The sequence below is a fragment of the Engraulis encrasicolus genome, chromosome 19 (genome assembly GCF_034702125.1).
Source record: "Engraulis encrasicolus isolate BLACKSEA-1 chromosome 19, IST_EnEncr_1.0, whole genome shotgun sequence".
NCBI lineage: Eukaryota > Metazoa > Chordata > Actinopteri > Clupeiformes > Engraulidae > Engraulis > Engraulis encrasicolus.
In genome coordinates this window covers 36,711,603-36,738,885 of record NC_085875.1, presented here as the reverse complement: position 1 = coordinate 36,738,885, position 27,283 = coordinate 36,711,603, and the positions used below count along the sequence as shown (strand labels likewise).

Below are 27,283 nucleotides of genomic sequence, written 5' to 3'. Positions count from 1 at the left end.
TGGTCTATTCTGGCGGCAGGGAAAAGGTGGTTGTTACAAATAGGGCTGTATGTAGAAAATTCTCTCAGTTTGAAGTGTTGTCTGAATTGCGTCCATATCCTAAGGGTAGCAGATACCACAGGGCTAGAAGTGAATTTGGAGGGTGACAGTGGTAATCCAACAGTGACCAAAGCAGGAAGTGAGGTAGAGGTGCATGAGTTTGCCTCAATCTTACACCAATCCGGCTGTGGATTCTGGTACCAATATATGACTTTTTGAATATTAGATGCCCAGTAGTAGTTTCTCATATTAGGTAGTGCCATGCCACCCTTATCCTTGGCCTCTCTAAAAAACTCTCTGCGTATTCTAGCATTTTTATTTGCCCAAAGAAAAGAGGAAATTAATTTATTTAAAGATTGGAAAAAAGATTTAGACAAAAATACTGGAAGACATTGAAACAGATATAAAAAACGGGTAAAACATTCATTTTAATACAACTAACTCTACCTGGAAGAGATAAATATAGGCAGACCATCTCTTAAAATCCGCTTCCAATTTTGAGCAAGAGGGGTTTGAAGTTATTTTCATAGAGATCAGAGAAGGCACGGGTGATATGTATGCCTAGATATTTAAATCCAACTTTTGATACATGGAAGGGGAACACGTTGTCAGTTAACTGAAGGGCCAAATTGTTAATGGGAAAGCATTCGCTCTTAGAGAAGTTTAATTTGTAACCAGAGAAAAGTCCAAAGTCATTAAGGATATTGACAATCTTAGGAATGCATGATACTGGATCAGAAATATACAAAAGTAAGTCGTCAGCATATAAAGTGATTTTATGTTCAGTTCCAAACCTGCGTATGCAGAAATGTAGGGGGTTGTCCTAAATTTTATTGATAAAGGCTCTATAGCTATTGCAAATAGAAGTGGGCTCAGGGGGCAGCCTTGGCGGGTACCCCTTGAGAGAGAAAATAGTTTGGAAGATATTTTGTTAGTAGTTACTGATGCCTTAGGAGATGTGTATAATAAGCGTATCCAGGATATGAAGTTTGAGCCAAAGCCAAATTTCTCTAATACAGTGAATATAAATAAGTGAATTCCACTCTATCAAATGCTTTTTCAGAGTTCCATGGAGATAACAACTTCAGGAGTCTCTCTCTGGATGCAGGGGAGTGAATAACATTTAGAAGTGTACGGATATTTGTAAAGGACTGGCGACCCTTTATGAAACCAGTTTGTTCTGTTGAGATGATAGTGGTGGTAACATTCTCTAGTCTTGAAGCTATCAGCTTAGCTAAGATTTTAACATCAACGTTAAGCAAAAGAAATAGGTCGATATGACCCACAATCATTTGGGTCCTTGCCTGGCTTCAAAAGAAGTGAAATGGAAGCCTCTGTTAAAGTTTGTGGTAAATGTTTCTGATCGAAAGAGTGATTAAACATTTCAAGTAGCAAGGGAGCGAGTTGAGAAGAGAACTTTTTATTAAAACTCGACAGTATAGCCGTCTGGCCCAGGTGAATTTGCCACTTTGCATTTTGCGAATGGAGTCAACTACTTCCTGTAACTTAACGGTTTCTTCAAGGCTGTCTTTGGCTTCTGTATCTACTTGTGGGAAATTAATGTTGTCTAAGAAAGTCATCATGCTTGCTTTATCATGTGGGGCAGAAGATGTGTATAGATTGAAATAGAAATCTCTAAAAGTGTCATTTATCTCTATTGGGTCTATGGTCAAGGATTGTGATATAGTACGTATCTGAGGTATTAAACGAGATGCAGATTGGCATTTAAGTTGGTAAGCCAGAAGACGACCTGCTTTATCTCCATGTTCATAATAGTGTCCCTTTAACCAAAGTTGGTGTTTTTCTGTTCTTTCTGTTGACAATAAATCATATTGGGCTATCAATGCAACTCTTTCTTTATATAGCTCAGGAGTTGGAGTGATGGAATATTGTTGGTCAATGTGTCTTATCGATTTCAGTAGTTCTTCTTCTTTTTGTTTTCTCTCTTTGCTGCATGAAATAGAATAAGAAATAATCTTCCCTCGTATAACGGCTTTAAGCGTTTCCCATAACATAGATGGGGATATGGAGTCAGATCTGTTAAAGTATATGAACTCATCTATTGCTTTGCCAATGAATTCACAGAAGCGACTGTCTGATAGTAGGGACCTGTCTAATCTCCAGACTCTTGGTTGTGTGACATTTTGTGAGAAGGAGATATCCATGGACACTGGTGCATGATCAGATTCGACAATTGCAGTATATTCAATTTTCTTTGTGAAAGGGAGAAGTGTCTTATCAATGAGGAAAAAATCGATACGACTATATGTGTGATGGACATGTGAGAAGTAGGAAAATTCCTTTTTGTTAGGGTTAAAGAACCTCCAAGGGTCAACACAGCCCGCTCTGTCAGTAAACTCACCAAGAGCTAAAGACATTTTAGAGCGTGTCAAAGTCCTAGGGCTGGAGCGGTCCAAGGCTGGGTCCATAACTGTGTTGAAGTCGCCAGAAATTAAAAGCTTATGTCTGTTTAAGTTTGGGAAAAGAGAGGTAAGTTTATGTATAAAGCTAACATCATCCCAGTTCGGGGCATAGACACTTGCTAGTATTACTGGAGTGTTAAAAAGCAACCCAGATACGATCACAAATCGCCCTTGGGGGTCTGAGATGGTTTGAGATGGTGTAAACAATATTTTTTTATGAATCAAGATGGCTGCCCCCCGTGATTTATTATTGAAGTTAGAATGGAAACTCTGGCCTATCCAGTTCTTCTTAAGCCTGATATGGTCTGCCATTTTCAAATGTGTTTCTTGTAAAAATATTATTTCTGCATTTAGCCTCTTTAAATGAGAAAAAATCTTTCCCCTTTTATTAGGCCCATTCATTCCTTTCACGTTCCAGGTAATGAAACGTGTTGGCATTACACCTATATCCGCCCTGACATTATTTATGTTATGTGACATGCTTAAAAAATGAGAAGTGGGATGTGCTCCCCAAAGCGCCTGTCAATATCAAACAAAAACGTAGTAAATAAAATAAAAAAGCAGTATAAAATCCCTGTTCAATAGGAGAAAACCATGATGCTTCCCCAGGAATAACCCCCCCCATAACCCCAAACATAACAAATCCTATGCCCGCCCTTGGAACATAGGCAGACTGCAGGCTCTCTTCTGACTCCTGAACCTTCCGGTACACCCTCTTCTTCTAAACTAAACTGTGAAGAGCCAGTGACCATTTAGCAGTGATAACTGGTAGTAAATTAAAACCATATTCAAATAACCATTCAATTGAAAAAGCACACAGATAAATATGCTGCCGACGATACCGTCACTTTCACTGTTAAAGTAGGAAAAAATAGGCCATGATCGTCGGTAGCCTAAACATTGGCAAAGCAACCTCCAACATGTAAGCTATCAGTTGACCATTATCTCAAAGAAAGACAACAAAAATGAAGTGAAATAACTGAAAAGAAAACAGGTAGCCTAAAGGCACTTACCGGGGAAAAGTGAAAGAAAGAAAGAAGAAAACAAAACAATAAAAGGTCCGTTAGTTACCCAGTCTTCAGCGTGGCCAAGTAGTTTGACCATAACACGATGGTTACAGTTCCAGTTCAATGATATTTCAAAACGTCCTCCAAGCTGAAAAGCGTCTCCCTCTATCAAGCGCGTGAACTGTCCATATCACATCAGTCTTCCTCACCAACCACCTGTCGATCGTAATAGGCCCGTGCTTCCTTCGGTGTTTTGAAATTGAACGTATTTCCCTCGTGGAAGACTCGTAGTACAGCTGGATAACGCAGGCGGAATTTGATACCCTTATTGTAGAATGCTTGTTTAACGCCTTTGAAGTCTGCGCGTTTTCGTGACAGAGCAGCACTGTAGTCTTGGTACATTCTTAGTGTAACGCCCTGATAGGTGATAGTGTTCTGACTTGCCCATTGAAGTAATCGCTCCTTCTCCTGGTGGCTTTGGAAACATACCAGAAAGGGTCGCGGCGGGGGGTGGTCCTCGTTGTCGGATATCTTGCCCACTCTGTGCGCGCGCTCCAGCACTGGAGGCGAGTCGAACAGGGCATGGTCGCCGTCGCCGGTGATCTCCATGAACAAGTTCGCCATAAAGTTAACTGTATTCCCCACACCCTCGTTGCCCTCTGGAACATTTAAAATCCTCAAGTTATTGCGGCGTGATCTGTTTTCTAAATCTTCGATTCGGTCCAACAGTGCCGCATTTTGGGCTGCCAAAGCTTCCACAGCTGATTCGGCGGCACAGATCTTTTCAAAATTATCACCTGCAAGTGATTCTGCCGCCGTCAGTCGTTGTTGCACAGAGTTCACACTCTCTGTCAAAGCATTCACTGTAGTCTGTAACGGCACCAGTGATTCTTGAATGAGGGTAGAAATATCTTCTTTTAAACTTTCTCGCTGCTTGGCCAGCTCTTGTACTAGCTGAGTCATGGTTATTCCGTCGCTGTTGGGAGGGCTAGCTTCTGATGCCATGGTGGATAGCTTACTAGCCAAGGTGTTTCGCGTGGTCATCAAAGAAGGTTTTTTTTGTTTGGAGGTAGCCATTCGCTGTTCAAGGTAGCATAACACTGTAATGTGCGTTAATTACACCACTCCTACGGTAAAGGTATTACATTTGGTCACATAAATTGCAAATTCGGTCGGAGCTCTTCACACACGCAGCCTACTCCTTCATGCCAAAACCGGAAGTCCTCGACATTCTATTTCTAATGAGCTTTTCTTGGTCTGTCTCTGCCTGCCGTTCCCATTGGCCGGCAACTGTGTTGGGGGAAGCATTGACCAATCAGCGCGCTAATTCAAAATGCTAGTTAGCGGCAAAACTTTCCGAGGCACCAGTCGGAGTGAACAGCTGATGAAACGGTGGTCGCGAAACACACGTATCCCCCCTGTCATTATCTTCTACCTTGGTACTGTCGCTTTGCTTTTACAAATGACCGCTGTCCAAATCACCGTTTCAAAGGTAAATGGGATTTGAACAGGGTTTGGGAATTGTGAATCGTTTCATTTAGCTAAGCCCGTCCACTTGTGAAAATAAATAGCCCAATGGTAGAATGTCTGCGGTCCTAACATGGCTGTTTCGCTTTATTTGTATTGACGGCAATAAACGGTAGCCTATTAAAAACTTCAGAGTGAGAAAATGTGTTAGAATGACGGTAGGCAGGGCCTGACTGCGCTATAAATTGGCAGATTAGCAGATAACTAAATTTGGTTCCTTATGTCAGATCATTTAACCGTGAATAGCGAGAGGCCCACTCTACACACTCTTTGAAACCTTCATAAACGTCAGAGGAATGCCTATTTGTCATGCCCCCGCATATTTTGCAACGTGTGCGATAATGATTTTAATGTTAGCCACCAAGGACATAATATTATTAATAGCCTAGATGACATCTGTCTTTATCTTTTTCTACAATCTAATGCTTCTTCATAGTACAACACCATTTTATTGGGGAAATGCTGAAATTCGACTATCATTCAGTCATACATTCTATAAAATGCCTTGATTCTATTTTATAAAGCTAATTATATTATAGGCCTAGATTTCCCTATTACCCTCTTTAGCCATGAACAGCAAATGCTTTAATTTCATATTTAAATGCAGTGGGGCTCAAAGTTAAGACAACCTAGTGACCATGTGCTCCCTCCTTTTGGCTGGTAAATAGGACAACTTAAATTTTGACAGGTGGTGAGTGCAGAGGCGCTTCTTGTCACTAGGCTAGATAGGCAGCCGCTTGGGGCCCCCAAACTAGATGGTAAATAACAGCTAAGAATTTTCGCTTGGGGTCCCAGCTTAACCTAGAATTGCCTCTGGGTGAGTGTATGTTTGGCTTGTAAGACATATATTGGCTGGTGAAGAATACAATTAATTCAGAAGTCTGATTTCTAGTGTAGGCCTAGTAAATAAAATATCGTCTTTTTCCCTGTTGTTTTTTTTTGGGGGGGGAGGGGGGGGGGGTCCACTGCGCCGTAATGCCGCGATTAGTTTCTCACCTTTTTCAACCCTCCTGAGTTCGCAGGTATGGTGTATAAATGGTAGGGCTCCTTAAAACAAGCGTCACGACTTGTTTTGAATGTAGCAACATGGGAACGTTTAATTGTTATTTTACTGAAAATATAAAAGAATACTTTGTGCATTTGTTTATGGGATCTATTTGATTACCTTAATACGCCTACTAAACTATATTATACATGATTTTAGGCCTATGCACATTATAATATAATGTAATATAATATAATAATAATGTGAATATTCATCACTTTGCAGTATAAACATATAATTTCGTTTAGAATTTTTTTATGTACTGTATAACAAATCGACCCTCTCGAAAATCAATGGAAATTTGAGGGAATTATGACCATCTGAAGCGTATACAACACCAAAAAAACTCACTGCAACTGGGTGAGCCAGCAGGCTGTGGCCGCCATGCGTGGACGTTCGACTTGATTGACGGGAACGCGGATAATGCATCTAGTCTTCCTATAGGATATTTGTGGCGTGGACTATGTCTGATTTGTGTGAATCCTTTGCTTTTTCTACAGATCTCAAAATCAAGGTAGCTGAGCTTGAGGACCGTCTTCAGACACAGGACAAGGACATCAAGAGTCAGATGAACAAGTTTATCGAGACCCAGAGTCTGCTAGACAAGGCCAGGAAGGACTTTGCTGAGAAGGAGAGGAGCTTGACGAAGTTGCAAGATGACTTCACTAAAATGACTTCACAACATGAGCAAGCTCAGGCAAAGGTAGCAGCACAAAAGAGGTCTTCACTGTAGTTGCAAAATGCTTGTTGTTTGTGTGTGCATTACTTTAGAATTTTAGAATGGTGTGAATTAATGTTGAGTGGTGTGCTATGCCCATGACCAAATTGGATGCGGATTACCATCTAGGCTTTTACAGATAGCAAGACTTAAAGGTGCACTGTGTAATATTTTTACTTAATTATACTTATTACAACCATTAAATTCTAAGTATTCATTATGATTGGGAAAATTGCATTTTACATACATGAACAGGGGGATCTTCTCCATGGTCTGCCATTTTGAATTTCCACTATAGGCATATTTAGCTGCAAAACTTAGTGTCCTTTGCTCATACTAGCAAATATTGGTTTATTATTTTATTCATATTCATGAAAAGATCAAATTTGGCAATAGGCAGCACAGTTTCAATGAGCAGCATAACTGCAATACCTACTCTGGCCACAATCTTACACGGTGCACCTTTAAGAAAAATATCTACCTCTTTGGGAACTGCTTTCAGGGTACATCACTGGAACAGAAATTGAAGCAGGTGACTGAAGAAATGAACTGCCAAAGGCACAACTCTGACAGCACACGACGGGCCCTCGAGCAGAAACTGAAGGACCAGGAGAAAGAGGCTCAAAAGGTTAGTGAATTTAATTCTTCCTTCCTTTTAAAGGTACACTGTGTAAGATTTTTAGTTGTTTATTTCCAGAATTCATGCTACCTACCCATTCACTAATGTTACCTTTTTCATGAATACTTACTACCACCATCAAATTCTAAGTATTCATTTTGACTGGAAAAATTGCACTTTTCATACATAAAAAGTGGATCTTCTCCATGGTCCGCCATTTTGAATTTCCAGAAATAGCCATTATTAGCTGCAAAAATGACTGTACTTGGGCCATACTAGAAAATATTAGTTTATTACTTGGTAAACATGAAAAGATCCAATTTGGCAATAAGCAACACTGTTTCAATGAGCAGCATAGTTGCAGTACCTTTTTTGACCATCCTGCACAGTGTACCTTTTAATGTTCATTTATTCAGTACACAAAACATATTTTAACCCAATTATAACAATCAAATTCAGTTGTGCCAGAATGGGTCAAAGTGAATTCGTTGCCCTTCGTCAGATGTCTCTTCAAAGCGTAAGCATTAATTTTGTGATGAGGTATATATGCCTTCGATCAGATCCGTACCTGATCAGGATCTGTCTTTATTACCCTGTAAACAGGAACTTGCACATGTGCAAAGCACCCATCAAGCCTTGGATCAGCAGTTCAACCAAACCAAAACCAAGATGAGCCAGGAGATTCAGCAGATGAAGAAGGAAGCCAACATCCATCAGTCTGACATTGATAAGGTACTACTAACACACTACACTGGGGGTTGTAGAATACATAGGGGTCTGTTCTCCCATGCACCCCAGTTTAAAATATAAACGCTTTAAGTGTAGCTAGGTACTGCTGTATCTAAGCACATTTTACTGTCAAATCGAAGATGTCATTAGAGCACAATGAATCGTGTTGCCCAAGGAAGGGGACGCAAAGGATAAATCTGAGCATTTCTGACGTAAATGAATCTTGTATGCATTGTAAAACATTTAGTTACCATCATTTTTGGTTTAAGGGAGTGTTAAGTCTGGTTACAGTTTAATATTCTTTAGAAACTTATTTGTTTCTACACAGAGTACAATAATATGTCACTCATAATTTTGCCTGACACAAAGCATAATAATAATAATAATAATAATGTGCTTTGTGTCATGCATAGTAATAGTAGTATCACGTGATCTGTCAGAAGAGCCTGCAAGTGGCAGGTCTGTGATGGTGAGTTATTGTAAGTAACAATATGGGATGACGGCAACATTGGCCACTTGTATTTGATGCAGTAGTTTTGCAGTTCCTGCAAATTAACACTCAACTGTCATTTTCAAGATGACTGCCCTGAAGAATCGTTTAGAGAAGGATCTGGAAGAACAGAAACAGAGGCTCTTCAAATCTGAGCAAGGGCTGCAGTCAAGTCAAACAAAGGAGGCGGAGCTGAAGAAGAAATGTGACGTATGTAATTTGCTTTGTTTTCTTCCCAAGTCTGTGTAATGTTTTAACCATTAATTTATATTTATTTCTTTAATTTTAACTTATAATTGCCCCACATGATTCATGTGTATGTAATAGGAGATGCAAAGGGAGCACAACAACCTCAGCAGTCAGTTGCAACAGGCAACCAAAAGACTTAGTCAACTAGAGGAGGACCGAAGCAGTAACGAGAAGAGCCTCAAGCAGAGCCGCAACATGGTGGACGACTTGAAAGGTGTGTGTCAACCTGCCATTCACTATTGTATTTATATGCTTGTCATTTTAGACTAGTAAGTGCTGAGTTTGGTAGTTGCCATTAAAGGGGCACAATGTAGGATTACGTAGTTTGCGCGGTGCCCATGGCATGCCTGTCTCAAAATCTACACTTTCATGAAAAAAATGCTGTTTAACTAAGGTCGTTGTGAGAATGTTTTCATCACAGAATGTGAATATGTATCTGGCGGTAGGTAAAGCAATTTTATTTATTTTTTTCGTATGAGAAGTGTTTCCCACAACACTCGACCGGGTCGCTCTGTCTAAAAATGACATTCAAGTTTCTCTGACAGCGGACCGTGAAAGTTCACTTACTATTGACTCAAATAAGTACCGGCTGACTCGGAAGTGATTAATTAACCTTTTAATCCTACATAGTGCAGCTTAAATGGAAATTGCTTTGTACTTTGAAAGAAAATGTATGTTAACTGTAAGGTGTCTTTTTCCAAATTATATTTTCCACAGGCATTTTAGAGATGGGTCAAGTTGGGTGACAGAAATGTGTTACATTAAACTTTCATCCATTGTTCTTGTTCAACAGCTAAGACTGAAGCACAGACTGAGGAACTCAAATCCCTTAACAAAAAGCTAGAGTGTCAGAGCCAGGCCAGTGCCCAAGACGTTGACAACCTGAAGAAAACACTTAGTGCCCTGGAAGCAAAAGAGAATTTGTGTCAAGAAGAATTGAAGAAACAAAAACAACAAGTTGAGCAATTACAAAACCAAATACAAACTCTTCAGAAAGAGAAACATGATGCTCAGCTGTCCTTTGAGGCGAAGCAAAAAGAAGTGGAACAGATTAAGCAGGAATATGAAAAGATTGTCGAGTGGAAAAATGAAAAGGCTCAGCTGATTGAAAATACAGAATCTGACCGTAACGCCATGCAAAGCAAAATTGACGAACTGGAGAAGAATTCAGTGGCGCAGACGTGTCTGCAGGAAAAACTCCAGGAACAAAACAAGGAGAAGCAGTCACAAATCGATTCTCTCAAGGGTGAACTTCTGAACAAGTGCATGGAGCTTGAGGAGAAGGGTCGTATGTATGATGAAATGCTTGAGAAGTACAACGACGCAAATCAGAAACACGCAAAGGATGCCGAGAATACTTTGGCACAGATGAAGGCACTCCAGGATGAGGTTAGCCGTCTAGAAACGAGGCTTCAAGTGGAGACCAACAAGATTGGGAGGATGGAACAGTCGCACAGCGAGCTGCTGGTACAACTTGAAGGCGCCTGTGATTTGGCAAAGTCCAAAGATGCCATCATTGAGCTACACCAAAGTGAAATTTCTGATCTCCAGGAGACAGTGTCTCAGTCGAGTGCCCAACAGGAGCAGCTTTTAGCCAAGCTTGAGGAGGAGAAGAGCTCATTGGTGAAGGATTACGAGGAAAGTATGACAATAAAAGCCACGGAAGCAGAGGAAGCAAAGTTGAATTTAATGAAATGTGAACAAGATACTCTATTGTTGAAAGATCAGGTCACATCTCTAGACTCTGCTGTGACACTCCAGAAAGGTTTAAATGCAAAACTCCAGACAAGAAATGCAGACCTTCTCCAGAACAATGAAGCCCTCACACAGAAGATCAATGAAGGTGAGAAGAGAGAGGAGGAACTATTGAATGAGGTGAAGGCCCTGTCTGACCAAGCAAAGTCTCTTGCTGGTCTCCAAGATCAGTGCACTGAATTCGCTGCAGCTGCAGAACAAAGCAAATTGTCATTAGAGACTCTGCAGGGAATCCACAATCAAACTGTGGAGGAATTACAGACTCAAAAGGCAACAATGGAGAAATTTGAAGTTCAAATCAGTGAGGTAGAGGCCCAGCTATCCAGTCTAGAGGCAGAAAAATGCTCTTTAATTGAGAATATTGAAAAGGCAAAAAGAGAGAAAACTGATCTGTCCTCAACATACACAAACCTCTTGGAAGCTCACCATGCTGTTTGCGAAGAGAAAACTGATTTGCAGAACCAGTTGTCGTCAACATCCGCTGAACTCACTGAGAAAACGGCAATGCTAGAGACTGTAAAACATGATCTATCCACCTCAAATGTGCTGTGCACTGAGCTGCAAAGCCATGTAGAGACTCTTCGAATGCAGCACGAAAGTCTTGTTAACCTGAATTTGAATTTGGAGAAGAACTTGGAAGAGAAAGCGGTCAAGATTGGGACACTGGAGGCAGACATTTCTCAGTGGTCTACAAAGTTCAATGAAGCAGCTGAAGCACATGTTGCCGAAATGGAAAAACTTCAAATGCAGCATGAAAGTCTTGTTAACCTGAATTTGAATTTGGAGAAGAACTTGGAAGAGAAAACGGACAAGATTGGGACACTGGAGGCAGACATTTCTCAGTGGTCTACGAAGTTCAATGAAGCAGCTGAAGCACATGTTGCCGAAATGGAAAAACATCTCCAGAAATATAAGAATGTGAAAGAACAACTGGATGTCCTTAAGGCTCAGCTCCAGGAAAAATGTCAGGAGGCTGAAGACTTTGAAGAAAAGATGGCAACTCATACATCTGAAATATCCAAACTGAAGGAAGATCTTGCCCTAAATAACGCCAAACTCCAGGAAGTCAATGAGGCCTATGACAGGACCTCCCAGGAATTGTCTAGCTACAAACAATCTGCATCCTCACTCACACAGCAGTTTGACGATGTGAGTACTAAATTGGAAGCATATCAAAGCAGAGAAAGAGCTGAAAAGCGTGAGATTCAAAAACTTAAAGACCAGTTGTGTGAAGCAGAACAGGAGAGGTCTAAAGCATCTGAGGCGCTGAAAGAGAAGAATGTAAATTTGAACAAAATTAAAGTTCAGCTTGAAATGCTGCAAATGGATCTGGAGGACAATGAAGCCTGCATTACCTCTTATGACTCCCAGGTTGAAGAACTCAAAGGCACGGTTAGTATTCTTGAGGAAAAGCTGGATAAAACTGAAGCGGAACGGTCTAACTTGGAGGTGGCGCTGGACGGAGTACAAGAGCAGCTCTCAACCAAAACAAGTGAAATCTCACAGTTGAGTGAATGCCTGGAAAATACCCAGAAAAAGCAGCTTGATCATTCTGCCTTGGCCTCTGAACTGCAAGCAACAAATGAAAATCTCAAGGTGGCTTTCGACACAGAGGTTTGCAAACGCACAAATATTGAGACAATTTACAACAACCTGACTGAGCAAAAGCGCAAAGTAGACGAAGATTTGCAAGAACTCAAAAAGGACTACCAGAATGCTCTTGAGGGTTTGGATTCATTAAAACAAAAGAATGACAGTCTTCAGGATGTCATCCAGAATCTTACAACTGAATTGGAGACCCTCAGATTAGCTCTTGAGCAAGCAAGACGACAAACTGAGAGCACATCTGTGAAAAATAAAGAATTTGAGGAACGGCACGCTGAACTTTCTCAACAACTTCTCACGTTGCAGAATGAACATGTTCTATTCAATGAGAAGTACAGTCAGTTGCTGTCACAGGTTGTAGAGCAACAGTCACTCATAGCACAGCTTCAGGAAAATAAGGAAGAAGATAGGGCCCCGAATACGGAGTGTGATTTGGACAGACCAGCTTGTGAGAATTTACAGGCAAGCACTCCTGAGCCGATCGCTCCAGCTAATGAAAATCAAGAGACTGGATTAGAAGATCTTGAAGTATCACAGCTGGTGTGTGAGGAGTCTCGTGCTTTAGCCGAAGAAAAGCTGCAAGCGAAGTCCAAGGAGCTAGAGGAGCTCTCCCATGCCTTCGAGGAGGCTGTGCGAACCCTGGAGGAGCAGCAGGAGGTTCAGCTAGAGCAGCTCAGAGTCCAGCACAATGCTGAGCTAAGTTGTTTGCAAGAAAAAATGGAAGCAAAGCTTGCGGATGAAAGGCAGCACACAGAGATGTTGACCGCACAGCTGGAGGTCACCAGACAACAGATGGAGGAGCTGAATCTTGCCTCGCAGTCTCTGCTCTTGGAGGTCGAGGACAATATTCCACAGGTGAGATATATTTTATACATTACACATACCCCCTGGTGTATATGTGTTTATCTAGTGCTTTGTGTAGTAGAATATGTACATTTTTAATGTTTAATTATTTTGTTACAGACTATGACAGAAGAAAAGTCCTCCGTGTCCATCGAAAAGGGGTGCACTAAGGAAGAAGAGGCCGACGATGGCGAGTTCTTTGATGCTCCAGATTCCCCAGAGGAATCTGCTGATGGTGCTCTATTACAATCCTCAATCAGTTGCATTCAAGGAAATCCTGAAGAACAAAATATGTCACCTGTGGATCTGCAGGTTCGTCATGACACCATTAAACAACAAGATGAGGATCTACAAGCCAAATATGAGCTCTTAACAACTGAAATGGCTATGCGAAAAGATCTATGTACTGACATGGAAAACAAGGCCCATGAGTTTGAGAAAGAAAAAAGTGAATTCCACAAGAAGATGGTCTCTAAGGATGGACTTGTACAGGCGCTTAGCTCTCAGGTTGAAATGATGACTGAAGAGATTAACTCATTGAAGCTCCAGCTGCAAACTTCAAACTCCCAACTCTCAGATGTCCTTGAGATGGTTGACAGCCTGGAGCATGCTAAAGGTGGCTGGGATGACAAATTCTTCCAACTTGAGAGTGAATTGAAACGGACAAGATCAGAGAAGGCAAACTTGGAAAAGCACATTTTGTCGATGGAGGTCGACCTAGAGAGTATGCAGGAGCAAAAAGAGAGATTAGAGACTGAACTAGAGTCGATCAAGAAAGCCAAATTCTCACTAGAGCAAGATCTGAATAAAGCCGTGACTGAAGGAGGACAGCTGAAGGAAGAGCTCCTCTCCTGTTCAGATGAAAGGGAAAAAGAGGGTCAAACTCTATTGAAGTTGAAAGAAAAGGCTGATCTTTTGGAAAAGAAAAACATTGATTCAAAACAGTTGATCAAAATGCTTGAAGATGACATTCACACAGGAAAGCAAGACTTGGAGGAGTCCTCTAACAAAATGGACAACCTTGTTAAAGAAAAAGAAAAACTTTTAGAACAGGCCCTGGCTCTGGAGATAAATGTTGCAACTCTCAGTCAAGAGAAGGAACAACTTCTAGCAGAGCTTGTGCAACTTAGAGATGGTGATAGCACCGTGCTCAGGGAATCAGAAAACATGGTGGTTAAAATCCATGCTTTGCGGGATGAGAATGTGAAGCTCTCTCAGTCGCTCGAGTCCTCCCTACTGGAGAAAGGTGAAATTGCTGCCCGTTTGATTGCTACTCAGGAAGAAGTTGCCCAGATGAGAACTGGCATTGAGAAACTCAAGGTCCGCATAGAGTCAGACGAGCGCAAAAAGGGCAAGATGAGCCAGCTCTTGAAAGATGCTCAACTAAAGTCTGATTCCTTGCAAGATAGTATTGACAAGCTTGAGAGAGAAAGGGTGTTGTCCGATCAGAGCCTCGAGGAGGCAATTCTGCAGGCGGAAACTGCTAAAGCTGAGCTTGAAGACCTCGAAGTTGAAAAGGAAACCCTCTCTGCTAAGATTGCTGAGGTAACCAATGACCTGAACAACCTTAGAGAGGAGAAGGACCGACTTGAAAGAGAGCTCCTCCAAAGAATCGAAGAGGAGAAAGAGAAACTCAATTCTCACCTTGAAGAGCTTCAGGGGCTGATGGATGAGAAGCAACAGTGGATTGAGGCCAGTGAGCAACTGAAGGCAGCTGCTGCCGAATGGGAGGCGAAGGCACAGGCCGAGTCTACTAGAAACGAAACGCTGCAGACCACCACCACAACTCTGCAAAGCAACATCAAGCAGTTGGAGAAGCAATTGGAAACTGCAAATGCCATGAATACAGAGCTCACTGAAAAGGCACAGACCGAGTCTGCTAGGAACGAAACACTGCAGACCACCACCACATCCCTGCAAAGCAACATCGAGCAGTTGGAGAAGCAATTGGAAACCACAAATGCCATGAATACAGAGCTGACTGACAAGGTGTGTGACTGGAAACATTATTCTAAGAATTTTATGCACTGAGGTTATTCCATTATTTTTTAGTTATTGTGGTTTAATCTAAAATGTATTTGTGTCATTTCCCCCCCTCAGATTAATGCAATACAAGAAAGCAACTTGAATTTCCAGAGCCAACTTGAGAATCAAAGTAGATCAGCAGGAGAGGTTTTGCAACAAACTCTTACCTCTCTCAATGTCCAACTTGAAGAGAGTCGGAGAGAAGCACAGAACCACAAGGTACGGCTTCCAGTCAGCTTGACATGTTTGCATACTAACATCCATAGCTTCTGTTTTAGGGTCTGTCTTTCAGAGATGCATTGCACAGACAATGTGCCATATTCATTTTTTCTATTGTTCGTTTATTCCAGCTATCCTTGGAAACATTGGAAGCCGAGAAGCAGGAATTGGCAAGAAAGCTGTCAGACATCGAGAAGAGTGTTGTTGAAATGAAGGACCGTGAAGTGAGCCAGGAAGAAGCCCAAAAACGGGCTCAGCATTTGGCAAGTGATCTATACAAAACGCCCATCAACAAATTCATGTACTTACTTGTGTAGCTGCCATCTTGTATTTTATCTGCATGTGTTCACTACAGAAGGAGTGTGTTTAAAAAGCATCATCTATAGGCCCCTTGTCAACGGTTCAAGTTTTCAGACTGAACTAAATGTTGTTGGTAGTTTAATTGTCATCGTAATTGTTTAATTGATATGTAATTGTTTAATTGACATTTCGTCATGGCCTTTGGTTCCCTTCTCACTATATCTTCTTGTTTCGCCTGTATTTATTTAAAAAGTATTGCACAACAGAAATAAACAGCACTCTGCTGTTCAAAGAACTTGCATGGCATTTTGTCGAGTTCCCTTAGTGAAGTTGAATGTGTGTTTTGCAGCACGTGGAGGAGCTCCGAGCCATGGCGGTGGCGCTGGCAGCAGCCGAGAGCAAGGCCACCGAGCTCCTAGCAGACAGCAGCAGCCTGAGGGTGTCTGAGCAGCAGCTGACCGCTACGTTGGCGGAGCTGCGGTCACAACATGACCAGAGTAAACCGGCCCAGGTGCGTACAGCTTGCCCCCTTATATTATGCCAGAGGCAGTCTGAGCACTTCACTGTAAAATGGCATGTTAAACAGATCTAATTTACTGTTTGCCATTCTTTAATGTTCTTTAAATAATTTCCATTGTTCAATATTCATCATCGTCAATAATTACAATCGTTCAATATTCGTACAACATTCTGTTGCGGATGCAAAATTGGGGGGTTGTTGGGGTAGTTGTGGGTTTCTGTCTTTTAACCGACTATGGATTTCATGCCATGTTTTTAATGCTGCTTTCGTTATAGGATGAGCTCAACAAGAAAGTAGTCAAGCTGTCTAAAGAGCGAGATGGCATCCTCAGCAAGCTGAACTTGTGGATGAAGTCCTGTAAGCAGCTGGAAGGTGAAAAGCAGGCCCTGGTGCTGGAGCTTCAGACACAAGAGAAGCTCGTTGTGAGTCTGAAGGCTTCACAGACACAAGGTAAGGGCTCATTGAGAAATATCGAGGGGTGTCAAAATGAGGACATTTTCATAAGTGCCATATATTTTCATTTTTTGTAGTTGGTGTTTCTCATATTGCGTGTTTTGTGGATACTATTGAGTAGACATTAATAACTAGATTGTGTGAACTGTAATGGAAGTAATTCAAATGAAAACATATTATTATTTTTAATTTTTATTGATTTATTTTTTTATTTAAAATTAAGCTGCGATAAACCAGTGACGGTTGTGGTAAGTTCTGGAAATAAACTGCTAAAAATTACACGGTGCACCTTTTTAAGCTGTGTCAACCTGAAATGTAACTTTAGTTGCTACTGTTGTCATCTGTTTCTCTCAGCAGCAGGTGCCGGTGAGTGCGGCGATGCGGATCTGCAGGCGGAGCTGGTCGAGCTGCGGGAGGCCCTGGAGGAGAAGACGAGGGAGGCGGACGAGAGCATGGACCGCTGCTGCAGCCTGATGGTCAAAGTCCACAAGCTGGAGGAGGCCAACGAGAGCCTTCAGAACAAAATGAAACGTCTCTCCAGCAGCAGCAGCAAGGGCAGGAGGTCCACCACATCCACTAGCACCCAGCCAGAGGACACAAATAGCAGAACACCGGGCAACAACCTGGACAACAGCTGCAGAGAGGAGCCGGACGGGCATGCTTCGGTAAAGAGGACCAGGGCTCAGGCCGAGACGCCCAACAAGGCCCAGGAAGCACTCCAGAACCTGGCCAAGAGGCTGAAGGCAGGCACGCCACAGAAGGGTTTGGTGGAAGAGGACTTTACTCCTGAGGGACTTCCTGAGCGTGTGATGAAAGGTGAATATCTTTTCAAGTCAGGTTAGCTTCATATTTTCATCAGCATGAGTGTCAGTAAATTGCAGTAAACTACAGGGTGTCCCCACACACCCTCCTCCCCCCACTCAGTCCACCAATAGGGCTTTCAGGCCAACCAGAACGGAGCTGGTGTCGGTGACCGCACCATTTACGTACGGCACTAAAGTGCTTGTCTGCGAACCGTCTGCGTTAATACCGGGCTCTGAACTTTTTCCGCACGTGACTGTGTGACCCGGATGAACCTGCTGACGGCCACGCTGTCCCACAGTGGTTCCCAAAGTAGGGCCCCCCCCTTGGTGTTCGCTCACACCAACTTTTTCTAGAAAAATCCCAGAGTCTCTCTTACTGCTTCACCTGAATTTTTTCATGAAAAAGGTGTGGGAACCCTGTAGCATAGGTCTGACCAGGTGCTAACCATTTTGTAGAAAAATCAACAATGTTGTCCATCCATTGGGGTGCATTAACTTTTGGGACACGAAGTTATGAGTATGAGGTTCTGCATTATCAGATGGATAAAAGACCATTAAGTTACAAAATTTATTTTGTACACTGTGGTCTTATCTACAGGATTTGCTGACATCCCGCGTGGTGAGATGAGTCCGTTCATCGTGCGCCGCACCACAGTGCAGCAGCGGTGCAGCCCGCGCCTGGCCGCACAGAAGTCCACACCCGCCCAGCAGCAGGTGTCCTCAGCAGCAGACACGTCCACACATGGCTGCAAACCGCCAGCAGAGGGCAGCAACTCCCAGGAAGTGAGTCTCATGCATGTCACTCGCCACCAGTGTTGCCAGATTGAAAATGTTGAATTATCGTACCAAAACCTCAATTATAATTTTTGGGAGGAAATTATTGTACAAGACCCAAATTGTTGTTTCAAGGCATCTAAATGAACTGAATAACAACCCTGAAATTGTCAGTTTTTTGATCGTACAGAGGACAAAATGATGGTACAAATGTGGTAATTATCGTACATCTGGCAACACTGCTCGCCACCCTCACCATTCGCCTGAGCACTTCAAACTCTGCATTTGCACTCATTCACTCTGACTTTGCATGTGTGGTTTAAAAGTTGCAGCATATAGAATAGGGCTACCCGGTGTAATGTCCCTTGGTTCAGACCTAAACTGACCCCTTTTAATACACACAGTCATCCATGTCCTCTATTTCTGTCTGATACTTGGATTTAGACTTTATTTTGTTCATTCATCAATACTCAAATAGATCAATACATAACTCGCACATTTGCGCACAAGTACTCACACCTGCAAAATAGCATGTGCCTACAGTATGCCACAGACCTAGCCTGATACACCAGCCCCTCCTTCATTTGAGTTTGTAAACAAGGTCACCAGCAGGCTTTTTGTAGATGTCACAGCAAGATGTTAATGTTTGGGTGGAGTCAGAAGAGAGACCTGGCTAAAGTTTAAAACAATATAATCTGAGAGAATGTTTCTCATTACAGCACAGCCAGCGTCTGTACAAAAATAAATGTAGAACTAGGAGCTGTTTCTCTTCCTTTTTTGTTTTTTGGGGGCTTTTATGCCTTTATTTGACAGGACAGTGTGAGATGGTGGGCACTTTTTAAGATTGCTCTGGGGTCAAGCATACCGGAAGTTCTTTAGTGCCACAGTGCGCAGACTCAGGGACTTCAACTAAAACAAACCCGTCATTAAAAACAAACCAGTCATCTTTTTAGGGGTGGAAAGTAACACATATATAATCAGGTATTTTAATTGAGTAGTACTTTGTAGTTCTTAAGTAGCCTACTTTGGGGAAAAAAATATGTGTAGGGTTACTTTATATGTGTACTTTTGTAGCCTACTAGCCTACGTTTTGAACCCAACCAGTAGACGTAATTTCGCGTTAGCAAACCGTTTGTTAACATCAGCGAAAACGCTTAAATAATGCATTGATTATATCTTTAACACAATAAACTTTGTTTTTAAAAATATGTGACCCACCTTAGCACCAGTCCGCCTTGATCTCGGGCATGTATCCATCAAGACATGCATACCGGTAATACAAGGTGTGTTATGTGCTACCAGTTAGGCTACAATCCAAGGCTACAATCCAAGCTACTATTATATGCAGAGGGGAATCACCTTGCATTAAGACCTTAACACAGTCTCTTGATTATGTTGGGATTATTTTTAACAAAATGCAAGGAGCAATGACTCAGGGTTTAATCATTGTATCAAATTCAAAGTGGGAAACGTCCTTTCCACATGAATTGTAACAATTGTTTTTTTAAAAAACAAAATGCAAGGAGAAACAACTTGATGTAATTCATTTATTTATTTAAAAAATCTATAATGTTAGGCTACATAGGTGAATTATGATTTGAAAAGTCATGCTACTAAAATAAAGGCATGCAAGGCATATATCTTGAACTTTGCAGATGTTGCATTATTCACAACTGTGTAAAACTCTTGTGTTGATTTCCAGTAGATGAGGCATAGTTCCTTCCTCCCATTTTATCTCCTGTTGAACTCACTGTTGCTATACTGTGTAGGCTGTAAATGTGTTACTCATAATTTGTTCTTCTCTTTATTCTCAGGTGTTAAATATTACATGGTCAGAACTAGCTACTTTTACATTACATTATATTGCACTTAGTTGACGCTTTCATTTATTCAAAGCGACTTACAGTTATTATTTTTCAGGGTATTGGTTACAGTCCCTGGAGCAATGTGGGGTTAGGTGCCTTGCTCAAGGGCACTTCAGCCATGGATGGAGATGTAGGGAGAGGTCAGGGGGGATTCGAACTTGCAACTCCTAGATTGAAAGACCAACTCTCTAACCACTAGGCCACCGCTTAAGCATACATGCAACATACATGCAATACCAAATCAGATGAAGTCAAAAACATTGAGGGAAAACATGATGAGCTAATAGCGGTAAGGAGGTGGGGTGATATGTTGGCTTTCATAGGACCACAGCGCAAGTGGTGCCCTTGCCCTTAGCAGTTGAGAGTGCATGAAGGCCTGTCTGTGTAGCATCTGTGTAGCGTCCGCTGATACATTGGTGTAGCAGGAGAGGATGGTTGGTCCAACAAACTGGAAAGCAGAAGGATATTTTAATATGTGCATCACAACAACAACGTCAATGAGGTACATGAAAATGCACAGACATGATAAAGGCTTTCGACTTGATGCTGTATTTAGGCAAATGCATTTTCATGTCTACTCAGTTTCCAACAACATCTATCTATACCATCTACCACCAAAACAATGTGAGCAACCACAGCATGCATAGACTAAGTCAAAATCTATGTGATTTATGGAAAGAAGTTTGACCCCTCTGGTAAAAGAAGACAAAACACTTGGTGGCAAAGACTTTGTTTTCTTGCACAAAGGTCAGCGGTTTCTGCTAGCCTTAGCTCGACCATAATGTTAGTTACCACTTTATTGCATGATGGTGATGTGGGTGTTCAAGTTGGCATCATAGGTGTGTGTCTAGGGCAGGGGTGGGGAACCTTTTTTTCACTTCAAATTCTTGCAAGGGCCGTAAAAGTCCTCCGAGGGCCGTATTACAGCCCCTGGCAAAAAGTATGGAATCACCTGTCGTTCAGACTGCTTGTAAGATGACATGTTCTTCTTCAATTAATGTTATCACAGGTTCTACAGTATGGCAAGTAAAGTAAAGATACATTACCACCCCAGGAAAAGATTTAATCTCCAAGTATCCCTTCAATTGATAGGATGGGGAAAGTGTTGTTAACTTTAACTTGTGCATTGATTGAAAATGTAATCCAGTCATGTCCCCAGTACCTTCACCTGACATGCAGCCTCATAGGCTATTGTCAATGACTGTGGACATTTGTATGTTTTCATCAGGCAGTCATCTTCATTTCTCATCAATCTCATACTGTAAGAATGCACCAGACAGCACTCAGTGAATGTTTCTCTATGCAAAGCCCATTTGCCTCAGGTGATGGGAGGTGGTTGACAGTTCCTTTTCAATGACTATTAAAGTTTATGTTGACATTCTTACAAGTTTCTGTTCCGATCAGCTGAAATGATGCTTAGGGATGATGGAATCATTTCTCACTTTGAAGCGGAATGTTCAACTCGCAAGCTGGGGCAAAATCGAAGCAAACCGACATCGTTCCTATTACTATCGTGATGTCATCGGGCCACGTGTACTTAATGGTTTTGATTCCATAATTATTCATTATCAAATGAATTTTCCGGCCCTGTCATGGCCAAACAGTAGGGCACTCATCTACCATGCGGCTGACCGGGTTCGATGCCCTGCCCGGGTGCTTTGCCGGCCCTTCCCCGTATCTCTCTCTCCACTTGCGTCCTGTCACCACCATCACTGTCCTACCATAAATAAAGTAGGAAAAAAACTTATTTTTTCTACCATTGAGATTACATGGCAGAAGGTTAGAACACATACAATCATAACTACAAATAATAGGATGTAATGGTAACATTCGTTATTATGACCTCCGCCTAGAAGATTATGTGCTCGCCTGCTAAAAGCGCCTAGTGGTTAGTGAGGTGGAATTAAGATAAGAGGGTTGCAGTTTCGAATCCCAACCTATGATCCCGCCATCGATGGCTGAAGTGCCCTTGGGCGAAGCACCTAACCGCACATTGCTCCAGGGACTGTAACCAATACCCTATAAATAACTGTAAGTTGCTTTGGATAAAAAGCATCAACTAAGCTTAAGTGTAACGTAATGTAATAATGCACACTGCAGCTGATTTGAAAACAATTATGCAAAGACAAGTTGGCAACATGAAAAATAATGTCTGTAAAATCTAGGTAAGCGTTCAATCATATGTATAGCTTTTTTGTGAAATGGTAAGATGTACCTCTCATCTCAATGTTTATCAATAGTCCTTTTTCCATTCAATTCTGAAGCTACTTGTGCCCTATGATTTGTATGCAATAAAAAAACATTTTGTCAGTAAATAAACCATTTAATTGGATGGGGTGATGGAAAAACAAAATCCAAGTATTCCCTCTTTTTAAATTGACCCCGAAGTAAGTGGGCATAAAGGGTACATGGGCTTAATGGGTATGTTTACCCGTATCATATTTTGGAAGGTACATACATTTCAATGAGCAATGGGTTAAGTGTCAATAATGTTTTGTGACATTCTGTGTATATATTATTAGGAGAAAGCTTACTTTCAAAAATACCAATTCATGTGTGTAGTGGGACCACTGGTCATTGGTCTTCCATAGCAACCTGTAGGCCTACATCCCCCTCAAAGCCATCCATCACAGATATAGATTTGAGAAAAGTCTGAATGAGAGAATGAATACAATTATTTATCAGTGAAACTATGAAGGACACCGCATGCAAGAGAGATGGAGAGCTGACAAATAAGCTTAATGATGGCCAGTCATTTATAGCTTGGAGCTAAAGGCTGAATTTAACAATGCCATTGCTCTGTCCTTATATATTTTGCACATTTTAAGTAAATATACAGTTAATTAACAACACGTGCAATGTCAGCTCACTATAACACGGATGTCACGTAATACATCACCAGGCTACATGCCGGGAATATCCAACATTGCATTGAAAAGCATGTAAGTAATGTGCTATTTTATGAATTAAATTCGGTAAGAAACTATCAGTGCAACTTTCTGACACTACATAGCTACTTCAACAGATGAAATGGTTAGGTAACACTCACCTCTCGCCAATTTCCATGATGCAAGACACCGAGATAATGAAGTTGTTGTATGACACGGTGATATGCACGATGTTTTGACTTTACTGCATGGGATGCTAATAGCTCACAGCGATCTACACGTAATTCCGCGACAACAAACCGAACCAAACAGATGTTAATAAACGTACACAAACTACAAATCAGTAGCATTCCAATACAATAATTTTAAAACATGATAAGCGGCACACATTTACGTTTAATCTGTTACAAATGTGCTTTGTCCGTAGTTTTCTCCAACTGCAATCCGGTGATTGCCGCCATTGCAAAATCAAAACAAAGTGCGTCCCTCATGATGTCACTTCCGCCCTTGACCCCAGAGCAATGTTATAAAGTGCCGACCAGTGTGAGATGGAGACAGGAAGCGATAGGGACAGAGAGACCGGGGAGGATTGGGAAATGACCTCGGCCGGACTTGAGCCGGGGTTCCCGTGGGCATGCAAGCCCAAATGTAGGGGGCTTCGCGCAAGAACTAGGAACTGTTTCAACAGTAGAACTAGAAGCTGGTTCACCAGGCTACCACAAAGCAGCATTTTGTGACATTCCTAATTGCTCAGCTTCTCTCAATGATTCTTCTTTAAGAGGAAAAAAATGGGGCTTTCTGAAAAGAAATCCTTTCTCCTTTTCCTTTGAGGCTCTTGCTGTGTCATCCTAACCCAGGTCGCTTGTACATGTTGCCGCTCTCTCCCTTTCACACAACTTCAAGGAACTGGGGATGGCAGAGATGAGGGGCTGAAATCATTACTTTACAATAAGCTCCCCTGTAATACACAGACCTTTTCAGTTTATTTTCAGTTTTTCTGTTTGTTTTTTTTGTTTTTTTCCTATTTTAGCACTGGTTCTATTTTAGGCTCGTTCGGAAGAACCATGAGAAATGGGCCAATGAGAAATGGGTCTCTTGAAAGAGAGGTTTCGGATCCTTTTCTGAATGTACTGTTCCCTACACTATCTGAAAGCGTACACACTACACAGAACGTCCTCCTCAAGTATCTCTAAATCGAAACAGTGCGGGACAAGAAAAAGAAAAGCAAAAACACTTATTGCCACCTGATGCACGACAGGTTTCACTTTGTGGCCGTTTTGTTTTCCTTTTTTGGGGTTCTATTATTATTATTATTATTGTTCGGAGACGGTGCTCAACAGACCCTCCATTATCAAGCTTCAGTGTTGTGGAAATTGAAAAAGCAAACTGGCAGGACATCCTCCTTTCACACGTGTTGACACAGACAATAACTTAATCTCTTGGGGTTTATGGGAACACACTGCTCAATGTGGTCTCTCTCTCTCTCTCTCTCTCTCTCACTCACTCACTCACTCACTCACTCACTCACTCACTCACTCACTCTCTCTCACACACACACACACACACACACACACACACACACACACACACACTTTCTCTCTCTCTCCCTCACAGACTCTCTCGCTCTCGCTCTCTCTCTCTCTCTCTCTCTCTCTCTCTCCCTCTCTCTCACATTCTCATTTTCTCTCTCTCTCTCCCTCTACCTCTCTCTCTCTCTCTCTCTCTCTCTCTCTCTCTCTCTCTCTCTCTCTCTCACACTCTCACACACACACACACTCTCACTCACTCACTCACTCACTCACCTTTCCCCGCCTCCTTTTTCCTGCTAACTCTACTCCCAGTGTGGGTGCATCAGAAAGTTGTGCGTTGGCCAGGGTTGCCAGTCATGTCGGCTTTACTTTGACCAATCAATTCGGCTTGGCGTGAGTGGGGTGGATGGGTTGAGTTCACTCGGGCAGATTAGCCCCTGCCGCTTTGGGTCAGAACCAATTCTGGCCCACTGCGTTGACAACGCAAGAATGCACCAATTCCAGGGATCAGTCATGCGTTGCTAAGCCCCAGGTCATTTCTCCCTAAGTGAGTTCCTCGTTGCTGACTGGCACACCATTCATAAAATGAATTCCTGTTTTGAGTGGTTCATTCAGATGCAAGTTATTTCTCATTGAAACAAAGTGGTTGAGTCATTACACTGGCTACCAGTGATATTTAAAATTGAGTTTTAAACTCTTCTGATGGTCTATAAGCCACTAAATGGCTTAGGCCCTAAATGCATTGTAGATGTTAGAGCAGCCGTTCTCAAACTTCAGAACACCAAGGCCCACTTTGAAATGTGAAAAAAATCTGGGGCCCACCAAACCATATAGCCCAATGTAACATAATAACTTATTATATTACATATTACTTATCAATCATAACAATATAATAATATAATATAAGTTAGGGCCTATTTTCAGAAAGTTGTGGCCACTGAGGGGCCTCCTAAATACTGAATATGAAAGCATTAGATAAACACACCGGCTCCGACAAAGTGCTGAGCACTGCTCAGCTAAAATTCGATTCCATTGTTTTCAATAGAACCACGCACACTGGCGCCGATGTTCGCGGACATTCGCCGATGTCGGATAGCAATTAGAGACAAGTTCTATTTTGTCGGCGCCGCCCATTGACTATCAATGCAATGTTCATGTGAAATTGGGTTTGGGGGTCCGAATTCTGTCGGAAGCAAAAGTGCCCCGCACTTTGTCGGAGCCGGTGTGCGGCCGGCCTTAGAGCAATATCATCTTAATATATTGTAGGTCTTCCTCTCCTGGTTGCGCCTATGGCAAAATCCAGACAGGGTGAAATGGCATTTAGTCATTATCCTGCCAAATGTTGAAACCAGCTTCCTGTCCAAATTAGAACTACACCAACAGGATCATGTTTTAAAAACAGCTTTTATTGTCCAAGGTTCACATGAGTGCACACACACACAAATGGCAAATACTGCTAATAATAGTCCTAAATAAGATTAGTCTGGAGGCGATCATAACATGGCCTAATATCAGAACTAGACCTAATGGCTCATGTAATTGCTTGTGTGTGTGTGTGTGTCCTTATAAGTAGAATTACACAGTAGACAGGCTGATAAACCGATACAGCCACATGAACAGACAAGAGACAGAAAGACAAACAATCCCCTTATTGCCAAGGTGAATGTACTGAGTCCCTTGTGTTTCTGTGCTCCTCTCCTCAGGGTTTGACGGGGGGTGTCTCTGGTGTCCTGGCCGCGGTGACTAACAGCCCCAGGCTGCGGGGGCCAGAGAGTCCCGCCGTTGGTCTGGAGCAGAGGAAGAGCAGGCGCTCTGGCACTGTCCGCCGCACCTCCGACCAGCACAGCAAGAGCCTGCACCCGGCCAACGCCACGCCGGCCAAGCAGGACGAGAACTGCCATGTCCAGTAACACCATGATCAACTAACTCTCTTTTGTATATATTGTCTCTCTCTGTCAAAATCAGTCATTTATACTCTAGATTTTACTATTTTTTATCAGTTTTTTTCTACTTCTTTTTTAATCAGCTTTTCAAAACTTCATTTCATGTTCCAGGTTTTAAAAAAGAAAATGTATGTACATGTTTTTTCCTGCCATTGTTGCTGTTAATATAAATAGGTATCTTGGTAGCTACCGGTAGGATCCGGACAAAACTCAGCTCATCAAATTTGCAAAGGTGGACGAAAGTCCGCTCATCAAATTGTCATGGAGGACATTTATTCGCTCGCGGTTGTTTGGTTTTTCTATTGACGGGTTAGGACTTTCGGGTTTTTCTACTGACGGGTTAGGACTTTCAGGTTTTTCTATTGACCGGTCCAGGCACAAACATTCTCTGGTTATCACAAATACAGTTTCTCCACTGACAGGTTAGGATTAGGGGTAGATTTTGGTCTATGCACAGTGACATTTATCTCACATAGAAAATACATGAGCGAGAAATGTGTGCCTTGACAATTTCATGAGCGGAGTATTTATCCACCTTTTGCAAATTTGATGAGCGGAGATTTGTCTGGGTGAAGACTCGTCGGACATTCCTAGTGACTTGACAATTTATACACACTGCTCTGTACAGACAAATGATGCACTACTCTATTTTGTAGATTTGTTTATACTGATTTTTAAAGTAAACATTAACATTTCAATCAAAACTGCTTTCATGTCTCATGTTTAGTACCCATAGTTCTCTCTCTCTCTCTCTCTCTCTCTCTCTCTCTCTCTCTCTCTCTCTCTCTCTCTCTCTCTCTCTCTCTCTCTCTCTCTCTCTCTCTCTCTCTCTCTCTCTCTCTCTCTCTCTCTCTCTGCTGATTCTTATCAGCCTGGCTTGTGTCCGAATCATGAGCCTACTCTGCAAAATGTCTT

At 42.0% G+C, this 27,283-nt stretch overlaps 1 protein-coding gene across 2 annotated transcripts in view; it reads left to right on the top strand.

The window, feature by feature from the left end:
• cenpf (centromere protein F) overlaps nucleotides 1-27,072 on the top strand; it is a 33,142-nt gene extending 6,070 nt beyond the window's left edge. Inside the window, exons 7-20 of one of the 2 annotated variants that reach the window (XM_063184293.1) lie at nucleotides 6,542-6,744; nucleotides 7,262-7,387; nucleotides 7,982-8,110; nucleotides 8,685-8,807; nucleotides 8,925-9,060; nucleotides 9,640-13,061; nucleotides 13,170-15,038; nucleotides 15,150-15,293; nucleotides 15,425-15,556; nucleotides 15,943-16,104; nucleotides 16,389-16,563; nucleotides 16,924-17,382; nucleotides 17,968-18,152; nucleotides 26,129-27,072. In XM_063184293.1, the coding sequence (XP_063040363.1) occupies nucleotides 6,542-6,744; nucleotides 7,262-7,387; nucleotides 7,982-8,110; nucleotides 8,685-8,807; nucleotides 8,925-9,060; nucleotides 9,640-13,061; nucleotides 13,170-15,038; nucleotides 15,150-15,293; nucleotides 15,425-15,556; nucleotides 15,943-16,104; nucleotides 16,389-16,563; nucleotides 16,924-17,382; nucleotides 17,968-18,152; nucleotides 26,129-26,335 (7,472 nt within the window). In that variant the 3' untranslated portion in view covers nucleotides 26,336-27,072. Of the gene's footprint in view, nucleotides 1-6,541; nucleotides 6,745-7,261; nucleotides 7,388-7,981; nucleotides 8,111-8,684; nucleotides 8,808-8,924; nucleotides 9,061-9,639; nucleotides 13,062-13,169; nucleotides 15,039-15,149; nucleotides 15,294-15,424; nucleotides 15,557-15,942; nucleotides 16,105-16,388; nucleotides 16,564-16,920; nucleotides 17,383-17,967; nucleotides 18,153-26,128 lie in introns of both variants that reach the window. The other variant, XM_063184292.1, reaches the window with a different exon arrangement.
• The last annotated feature ends 211 nt before the right edge of the window (nucleotides 27,073-27,283 follow it).